Genomic DNA, 10,533 nt, shown 5'->3' with positions numbered 1-10,533 from the left:
GTCACACCCCAGGCCTGCAGGCCATAGGCCATGCAAATCCCTCTCTGACTCGGGCTAATTTTCTGAAAGTTTCTCAGCAAATAAAAATGAGAGGACTCACAAAGAGCAATTTGGAAAATAACTGAACTGACCATAACGTTTACTTTCAAGACTTTCAGTATTCTTAAGATTTGCAAGTGTTTTTATAAGGCTTTCCATTCAAAGCCATGAGACATTCTGTGCTAATTATATGGAGGGAATAATGGGCAGCATTTATGAATGGAACTTGAAAAAGGCTAGTTTCAGTATTCCAGACTAAAATATTTCTTCTCTGTTAACATCATAACCAAATTTGAAGTTTGTTGTTAGTGGTTTAAAGAGTCAGTGATATCAAATAGTAATACTGTCTCAGAATTATATTCTCTTCCTTTTGCTACCCAAAATCAGTGATATAAAAACACACTAGTCCAACAAATGATCGTGATTTCTACATATCGAAAGACTGAAGAAAAATGAATAACCTTGTTAGGAATGTACTTTTATAATGGAGACCAGGTCCACCAACTTCATTTTTATGACTCAATCCTAATTAAGTAAATTCTGATTATTAGAAAGCTTTGAATATAAATGGGAACTTTTGGTGAGCCACACACTGACTTAAAAATGGCCAGGTTGCCGTTTATTTTCCTGGAGTAGTTTACTAATTATCACCAGAATTAATCTTTCTGGGCTTCCCTAGTAGCACAGTCGTTAAGAATCCGCCTGCCAATGCAGGGGACATGGGTTCAAGCCCTGGTTGGGGAAGATCCCACATGCCGCGGAGCAACTAAGCCCATGTGCCACAACTACTGAGTCTTCGCTCTAGAGCCTGCGAGCCACAAGTACCGAAGCCCGCGTGCCTAGAGCCCCTGCTCCACAACAAGAGAAGCCACCGCAATGAGAAGCCCGCGCACCGCAACAAAAAGGAGCCCCCTCTCGCTGCAACTAGAGAGATCCCGCATGCAGCAACGAAGACCGAATGCAGCCAAAAATAATAAATAAATTAATTTATTTTTAAAAATTAATATTTCTGAAAAGGTATGTAATTCTTTGCTGAGATGTGTGATCCAATAAACCAGCCCCTTTCAAACTGGTTAATGTAGAGCTAAGACAAGGAGAAATCAATCTGTATGGCCGATTGAACTGGGTCTCATTAAATTATTGATACCTCATTCAGTGTAATAAAAAAACACACCACTATACTCTGGAAAACACACAAATCTAAAATAAAAATATTCTCATTAATATCATTCATATGCTAGTAATAAATTAGCTTTCTTTAAAAATTTTTTTCAATTATATCCAAAATCCATTCTTATTTTCTGAGTTAAGAAGGCTGGATTTTAAAAGTGCAATAAAAATTCTTGAGGCCTTCACCCTAGTTTACACAAGACTTCTTAGTGGTTTGCAAGACGCAGCTTCTTGTTTTGGTGCTGTTCTTCATCCCGGGGTATGGGTCCCAACACACCATCTAGTGTTCAAGAATAACGTAACGTCAGAAAAACGTCACTTCAAATAAATGACTATTTGTTAAAGTCACAGAGGTTGTAAGATCAAAATAATGCTTAAGTTAAAAAGGAATACTGATCTTATCTTAAAATAATTCTCAACTGTTGAAGAACAGATTCTAGATAACTCAGGTAACACAATATCTGACCTTTTAAAAACTGGATTCATTCAACAGTGTATAGCCAACAATTCATAAAACTGTTTTGGGGGGACAGTTATTCTTATTAGGCTGGGGGAAACAAAATGCACCTACTTGTTTCTCTCTTTCTGACATACTTCACTCTGGATGACAGTCTCTAGATGCATCCACGTCTCTACAAATAACCCAGTTTCGTTCCTTTTTATGGCTGAGTAATATTCCATTGTACATAGGTACCACATATCTTCTTTATCCATTCATCTGTCGATGGGCATTTAGTTGCTTCTATGACCTGGCTATTGTAAATAGTGCTGCAATGAACATTGGGGTGCATGTGTCTTTTTGAACTATGGTTTTCTCTGGGTATATGCCCAGTTGTGGGATTGCTGGGTCATATGGTAATTCTATTTTTAGTGTTTTAAGGAACCTCCATACTGTTCTCCATAGTGGCTGTATCAGTTTACATTCCCACCAACAGTGCAGGAGGGTTCCCTTTTCTCCACACCCTCTCCAGCATTTCTTGGTTTGTAGGTTTTCTGATGATGCCCATTCTAACCAGTGTGAGGTGATACCTCATTGTAGTTTTGATTTGCATTTCTCTAATAATTAGTGATATTGAGCATCTTTTCATGTGCTTCTTGGCCATCTGTATGCCTTCTTTGGAGAGCTGTCCATTTAGGTCTTCTGCCCATATTAGGATTGGGTTGTTTGTTTTTTAATATTGAGCTGCATGAGCTGTTTATATATTTCGGAGATTAATCCTCGGTCCTAAGATTCATTGGCAAACATTTTCTCCCATTCTGAGGGTTGTCTTTTCGTCTTGTTTATGGTTTCCTTTGCTGTGCAAAAGCTTTGAAGTTTCATTAGGTCCCATTTGTTTATTTTTGATTTCCATTACCCTAGGAGGTGGATCAAAAAATATCTTGCTATGATTTATGTCAAAGATTGTTCTTCCTGTTTTCCTCTAAGGGTTTTAGAGTGTCCATTCTTACATTTAGGTCTCGAATCCATTTTGAGTTTATTTTTGTGTATGGTGTTAGGGAGTGTTCTAATTTCATTCTTTTACAGGTAGCTGTCCAGTTTTCCCAGCACCACTTATTGAAGAGACTGTCTTTTCTCTATTGTATCTCCTTGCCTCCTTTGTCATAGATTAGTTGACCATAGGTGTGTGGGTTTATCTCTGGGCTTTCTATCCTGTCCCATTGATCTATATTTCTGTTTTTGTGCCAGTACCAATATTGTCTTGATTATTATTGCAGCTTTGTAGTATAGTCTGAAGTCAGGGAGTCTGATTCCTCCAGCTCCGTTTTTTTCCCTCAAGACTGCTTTTGCGATTCGGGGTCTTTTGTGTCTCCATACAAATTTTAAGATTTTTTTTTTCTAGTTCTGTACAAAGTGACATTGGTAATTTGACAGGGATTGCAATGAATCTGTAGATTGCTTTGGGTAGTATAGTGATTTTCACAATATTGATTCTTCCAATCCAAGAACATGGTATATCTCTCTATCTGTTGGTATCATCTTTAATTTCTTTCATCAGTGTCTTATAGTTTTCTGCATACAGGTCTTTTGTCTCCCTAGGTAGGTTTATTCCTAGGTATTTTATTCTTTTTGTTGCAGTGGTAAATGGGAGTGTTTCCTTAATTTCTCTTTCAGATTTTTCATCATTAGTGTATAGGAATGCAAGAGATTTCTGTGCATTAATTTTGTATCCTGTAACTTTACCAAATTCATTGATTAGCTCTAGTAGTTTTCTGGTGGCATCTTTAGGATTCTCTATGTATAGTATCATGTCATCTGCAAACAGTGACAGTTTTACTTCTTCTTTTCCAATTTGTATTCCTTTTCTTTTTCTTCTCTGATTGCCGCGGCTAGGACTTCCAAAACTATGTTGAATAACAGTGGTGAGAGTGGACATCCTGTCTTCTTCCTGATCTTAGAGGAAATGCTTTCAGTTTTTCATCATTGAGAATGTTTGCTGTGGGTTTGTAGTATATGGCCTTTATTATGTTGAGGTAGGTTCCCTCTATGCCCACTTTCTGGAGAGTTTTTTTCATAAACAGCTGTTGAATTCTGTCAAAAGCTTTTTCTACATCTGTTGAGATGATTATATAGTTTTTATTCTACAATTTATTAATATGGTGTAGTTAAACATTTCTTGCATCTTCTCGATCTTTGCCTCCATTCTTTTTCCCAGGTCCTGGATCATTTTCACTGTCATTATTCTAAATTCTTTTTCTGGGAGATTGCCTATCTCCACTTCATTTAGTTGTTTTTCTCAGGTTGTATCTTGTTCCTTCATCTGGTACATAGCCCTCTGCCTTTTCATCTTGTCTGTCTTTCTGTGAATGTGGTTTTTGTTCCACAGGATTGTTCTTCTTGCTTCTGTCCATAAAGGCTTATATTTCCTGATTTTTCAGAGTAGTCAAATCATTGTTATTAACAAGAAAATTTTACTTTTTATACTAAACTTCTACTTACCTTGAATTGAATTCAAACAGATAACATGGCTCATATTTTAACATAATATTGTACAGTTAATAATAATTAATGTTCCAAATTATGTGCCTGAGGAACTGCAAGATATCCCAAAGATTGTATTACATTAAAAATATCTGGTTAATATGCAAATAATAAAGCTCTGAAGATTACTAATTCATTTATGGTAACTGTGATGACTCTTAATTAGATTATTCAAATAACCAGAATATTTCCACTCTCTGACCAATCTAAGCTAATGTGGCTTTACTCTAATAAGAAAGTACATATCCTCATAATTTGGCCCTAATCCATCTGTATTAATTATATGTATTTTTCCTTTCTAACTGCCCAAGAGGCTTTTGTTTTGGTATAGAAGAGCACTGTCGTCTACTTTCTCATGTAAATTTAATTTATAAATTCAATTTGTTCATGATTATTTGTATTAAACTGCAGAGCCCATAGGACTAGTCATTAATCAGCAGTTTCCATGACACCTAGCAAATAGTAGATACACAAACGTCTGTGAACAAATTGAATGGCGAAAATGTAACCTGCAGAAAGAATATACTCCATCTCCAACCACATCAATTTCCAACACCTGATCATTATAATTCACTATGTTTCTTTTCTTCTTAGCAGCAAAGTTAACCTCAGTAAAGGACTTGTAAATACTTACTTTCTCTGCTTTCAGGCTCATTTTGCCCAAGAACACAAGTTCTTGATGGATTCATTTGCCACTGTAAAAGGACACAAAAATTTTATTTATATGTTTAATAAATAGCATTTCAGGGCTTCCCTAGTGGCGCAGTGGTTGAAAGTCTGCCTACCGATGCAGGGGACACAGGTTCGTGCCCCGGTCTGGGAAGATCCCACATGCCGCAGAGCAGCTAGGCCCATGAGCCATGGCCGCTGAGCCTGCGCATCCGGAGCCTGTGCTCTGCAACGGGAGAGGCCACAACAGTGAGAGGCCCACGTACCGCAAAAAAAAAAAAAAAAAAAAAAAAAAAGTAGCATTTCAGCACTGTGCTTTCAAATATCAAAACAGCTTAAAACAATGTAAGAAAAAAGAGTTAGTGTGTCATACCAACCAAGCCCTAATAAGGACTCTGAATGACCCTGAATGATATGACTTCTGGAATGAGAATCAATATTCTTACAGAAGGAAGTGTAAAAATCCTCCTTTACCCTCGTTTTACAGGTAAGGAGGTGGAAGACCAGAGAAGCATAGTGACTTGCCCAAGGTTACATACTGACTAAAGACAGCAGTAGCACCAGAACCTGGGTCTGCCCATGCCCAATACTATAGAATTTCCACCACTTCATATTCTAGCTCCAGGTCCTACAGAATCTTATAATAGCTAGAGAAGACCTAGATAGAAAGAATGAAAATAAGACAAAGACTATCTTGCCTTTTAATATAGTAATATAATATATACTATTATTTTTATCATAGCATACCATTCATTGTATCATATCATATCATATCACATCTCCTCTGATTATAGTTTTCCATCTCAATCATTCAGAAAGAAATACAGAAGCATGAAGATTCTCAGATATTACAGTGAAGACTGGAGCAGCAGATAATAAAAACTGAGTGTAATCAATATCTCAAAGCACACCCTTCCTTTCTTATTTGCCTAGAAATCCCCATCATAAGAAACACTAATGACTTAACCAAAAAAGCCCCACTAGGGCACTCTCTCCAGAAAGACACAATTAAGTGGATAGTTCCTGGGGGCCTCTTCCAGAAGCATCAGTTAGTTCATCAGATGAAGTCATTAATATCATGGGCCTTGAGGGAGAATGAGATATAAGACAGACATTTTACCATGTATAAAAAAGTCCTTGGAAGGGGAAGACATCTAGAACTGGTTGGTCACCTATAGAAATGGGACGGTTAGGATTAGCACCAGGAAAAAGGAGGATTTCCAAGCAATGGGAAGATATATGTGAAATTAAAAAAAAAAAAAAGTCATGTTCAAAACATGTCAAACCATTAAAATCTATTACTTTGGGCAAAGTAAAAACTAATAACCTTGAATTTATATTTAAGGATCATCATAAAAAGACTGTCTAACTGTGAAAACTCAGAAGCAATCTAGGTGTCCAACAAAAAGGGAATGCTTAAATAAGTTATGTCCATAGGTTGCAATACTGTGTAATCATTAAAAATTATTTCTGAAGAATTTTCAATGACACAGAAAATACAGCAACATGTTAACAGTGGTATCTATGAACTGTGGGATAATATCTGTTCTTATTTTCATCTATATATTTGTTCTTTTTTCTATTTCCTCTATAATGAGCATACATTACTTTCACAATTTAAAAAAAGTAATATAACCTAATAAAGAAAAATTTACATGTATTAAACAGAAAAAAATAGTTTCTCAGTAAATGGACTTGGGTTTACACAGGTAAAATATATTCTTGGAAATACTGTTGCCCAGCCCTAGCCTAGTCTGCAACAACCCCACAGAACAGAACCTCTTACCTCAAGGCATATGGTAACACCTCAAAGAGAAAAGAAAAAAATTTTCAAACAAAATTAATTTCAATTGGTTTAATGTTTAAAAAAATGAAATTTACTGGTACTCATGCTACTTTTGACAGTCTAAAAGCAATATAATCATTATAAAAATTCCAATGTGGAACAAATACTAGTTCGTGTTAGTTACTGGTATTTACAAAACTAGGCATTTAGCTATAACCAAGTAGTTTAAATCATTGACATAATATTGCAAGCCAGGCCAGATGAGGGAAAGGATGAGAGGGTGGAGAGCTAATCTTCACTGGAAGGAGTACAGAGAGACCAGGTGTACCTGAATGAGGGCACTCCTGGGTGGGTCTTGGCCCAACAGGTATTTCTGAATCCCATCTCTGCCCGAGGGGCCTTCACTCCCTTTGTCTTCCTGTCTCTTCCTGCTTCTCTTGCCCTGTCTTACATTCTTCTGATCTCTTCGTTCTCTTTACGGTAGAAAAGCTACTAAAATCCACCAGTAAGCAAGATATTTCAGAATTCACTTAACCCAGCACTGACAGTCTTGAAGAGCTAGGTCACTTACATTTTAAAGAGAATTATTTCCTCCCAATCTTCAGGAGGAATGAAGGAACAGAAAACAAAAATACAGAACTGGTGATTTCCCTTTTGATTAGATGGATACAAACTTGTTTAGTTTTACAAGAGGCATCTGTCCCATCTCTCCCTTCTTTCAGTGCCCCCCTTTTCTTTTTAAAATCATGTCTTTTAAATAAGACAACTGGAAATAAAAAACAAATATATGGGGAGGGGGAAGGGTGAGCTTTGACAGGGCGAGAGAGAGTCATGGACATACACACTAACAAACGTAGTAAGGTAGATAGCTAGTGGGAAGCAGCCACATGGCACAGGGATATTAGCTCGGTGCTTTGTGACAGCCTGGAGGGGTGGGATAGGGAGAGTGGGAGGGAGGGAGACGCAAGAGGGAGGACATATGGGAACATATGTATATATATAACTGATTCACTTTGTTATAGAGCAGAAACTAACACACCATTGTAAAGAAATTGTACCCCAATAAAGATGTTAAAAAAATAATAATAATAAAAAAATAAATAAGGATAAAAATATATGATTCTTCACACACAAACTAGAAAACTAAATAGTGTGTTGCTATATTAATTTTTAAATAAATTTTTAAATATATATATGGTTTAGTAAGTAATTTTTAGGTGCCTTATATGTTCCAGGCACCCTGGATTCAAACAGAAAAGTAAAGTTGAAATTTATAAACAGTTCTATCATATGCCTTTTGTAACCACTGCAAACTACAGTATATAAATGTTATATTAAATGCCAGAATTATGGGACTTCCCTGGTGGCGCAGTGGATAAGACTCCGTGCTCCTAATGCCAGGGGCCCAGGTTCAATCCCTGGTCAGGGAACTAGATTCCACATGCATGCCACAACTGAGTTCACATGCCACAACTAAGGAGCTGGCAAGCCGCAACTAAGGAGCCCACCTGCTGTAACTAAGGAGCCCATGTGCTGCAACTAAGGAGCCAGCGAGCTGCAACTAAGACCCGGTGCAACCAAATAAATAAATATTAAAAAAAAAAAAAGCCAGAATTATCAAAGCAACATATGATTCTGGACAGGATCCTTTTGCTGTATAGAACTTTATTGGGACAACTGGTAAACCCTGACTGGACTCTGTGGATTAAATGGTAGCAACATATCAATGATAATTTCCTGAGTTTTGTGGTGGTTATATAGGATAATATACTGTTTGAGGAAATATACAAGAAAGTATCTGAGAGTGATCTGGCATCATAGCAACAACTTATCTCTCAAATGTTCTGGAAAAAAAATTATTTGTAGTATTTTTGTAACTTCTGTATGCTTGAGATTATTTCTAAAAAGAAAAAGGTTTTTTTGTTTTTTTTTCCGGTACACGGGACTCTCACTGTTGTGGCCTCTCCCGTTGCGGAGCGCAGGCTCAGCGGCGATGGCTCACGGGCCCAGCCGCTCCGTGGCATGTGGGATCTTCCCAGACCGGGGCACCAACCCGTGTCCCCTGCATCAGCAGGTGGACTCCCAACCACTGCGCCACCAGGGAAGCCCAAGGAAAAGTTTTTTATAAACATTCTTTGTAACTTTTCTATATGCTTGAGATTATTTCTAAAAACAAAAAGTTTTTTAGAAACCAAAGTAGTAAAAAAGCACAAAGAATTAAAGTTCTGAGTTTTCCACAAACCACCCCAGCACTTTTTTGGAAATGTCAAATATTAAATTCTTATTTTTTCCTGGTTTTTCTCATGAGAAATGCACACGTGTGTGTGTGTGTGTGTGTGTGTGTGTGTGTGTGTGTGTGTGTGTCCGTGTCCGTGTCCCCTTCTTTTGGGTAATCTTAAACTACTTTCACCTCTGTCTACCACTTCAATCCAGAAAGAAGGGTGAGGGAAGAGGTGAGTCAAGGATTTTCTTTTGTTAGCCACCAGATGGCACCAAAGGACTAACTAATTCAAGATCTGTAAGGTCAAGGCACAACTCTTGACAGAGATCTATATTCATAAGGCAGATCCTAAGCTGAACATTTGTAGTTAAGCAAGTGCTTGCACATAAAAATAAACTCAATGATAACTCTTTAAAAGGGTAAGAATCACTAATTTAAAATATGCAGCAGAGTACCTAACAATATAATAAAAAGTATATTTGAAAAAATGTGTATCTACTTACTGTAAATTTGCTAACACCTTCAAGTTCCCCAAATCTCATGTAAGAGATGTCTGCCTTCTTTTTTCCAACATCTACATCCCCTGCATAGATTTGTTTTATGCCCGCACCTTTAATTAAAGGTACACATTCATCACATGGGCACTTTGTCACAAAAATCATACTTCTTTCTTCTGGTTTTATCTCTTGACACCTACAAAAAATATATATAAAATATCAGGAAGATAGTTTCTAAAAGGGTAAGTTATGTTTGAGAAAAATCTTTAAACATTAAAATTGAGCTGCTTTAAGAACAGATTTACAACATTATACACAATAATGATCAAGCCTTATTCTTGCTGAATTAGTCAATGGCAAGATTTTCAGTATTACATTACAAAGGAAATGAAGAGAGAGAGAGAGAGAGAGAGAGAGAAAACAATGCTTTCTAAGTAAGAAACTCTTTATAATGCCAGAATTAGGGGCTAGAACTAACACCCTCCCTAAGAATGTACCATGTGTGATTAGACATTAAGTCATCATGGTAGCCAAAAGGTCTACCTCTTATCTGGTAACTAACAGATATTTAATAATGCTTACTAAATTGATAAATTAATATTAGAGTTCTGTTTTGAGTTACAGTTCCCTTACTCCCTTCCCTAACAGGATAATTTTATTTAACAAGCATTTGGATTTGACAAAACAAAGCAAGTAATCTGTAATGAAGAGCACAAGGAAAAAAAAACAGAGGAGTTTGGTGAAATTTTACATGCCAGGGGTAGTTTAGGACTAAGGAATGCTTCATCTGAGGATACAGGAGTTGTACTTCTGGGTTCTATGGTTTACACTGCTCTCAGTCTTACATTCCCCACCACCAGCCTTCTGCATCCATGTCCTTAGTTCAGATTCTCATTCTGTCCCCCTGTACTAGGGCAGCAGAATTGTATGCATCTAGTCTGTTCAAACAATATGCTTGCAACCTAAGTAATCATTAGTGTGGCTCTGTCAATGTCATTCAATTTCTCCACTACCTACCAAATGAAGTCTAAACTCAAAGTCCTCCCTTGTCAGTCCCAACCGATCCCATGTGCTCCATGGTGCAGCCTAAGTGGAACATCTGTGTTCCTAAACACACAAGCATTTTCCTACTTCTAGCCCACTGCTATGCCTGAAGCAAGAATGGTTTCCC

General features: G+C 37.1%; 1 protein-coding gene across 2 annotated transcripts in view; it reads right to left on the bottom strand.

Moving 5' to 3' along the window:
• Positions 1 to 1,010: 1,010 nt before the first annotated feature.
• Positions 1,011 to 10,533, bottom strand: part of CDADC1 (cytidine and dCMP deaminase domain containing 1) — a 36,493-nt gene continuing 26,970 nt past the window's right edge. For both annotated transcript variants that reach the window (XM_024755651.1, XM_024755652.1), the window contains 3 exons: positions 9,369 to 9,558; positions 4,824 to 4,884; positions 1,011 to 1,489 (listed from right to left, as the gene is read on the bottom strand). In XM_024755651.1, coding sequence (XP_024611419.1) covers positions 1,416 to 1,489; positions 4,824 to 4,884; positions 9,369 to 9,558 — 325 coding nt within the window. In that variant the 3' untranslated portion in view covers positions 1,011 to 1,415. The remainder of the gene's footprint in view (positions 1,490 to 4,823; positions 4,885 to 9,368; positions 9,559 to 10,533) is intronic.

Source organism: Neophocaena asiaeorientalis, unplaced genomic scaffold (assembly GCF_003031525.2).
Source record: "Neophocaena asiaeorientalis asiaeorientalis breed wild unplaced genomic scaffold, Neophocaena_asiaeorientalis_V1.1 scaffold59, whole genome shotgun sequence".
Lineage (NCBI taxonomy): Eukaryota > Metazoa > Chordata > Mammalia > Artiodactyla > Phocoenidae > Neophocaena > Neophocaena asiaeorientalis.
This window is presented reverse-complemented; position numbering and strand designations above follow the sequence as displayed.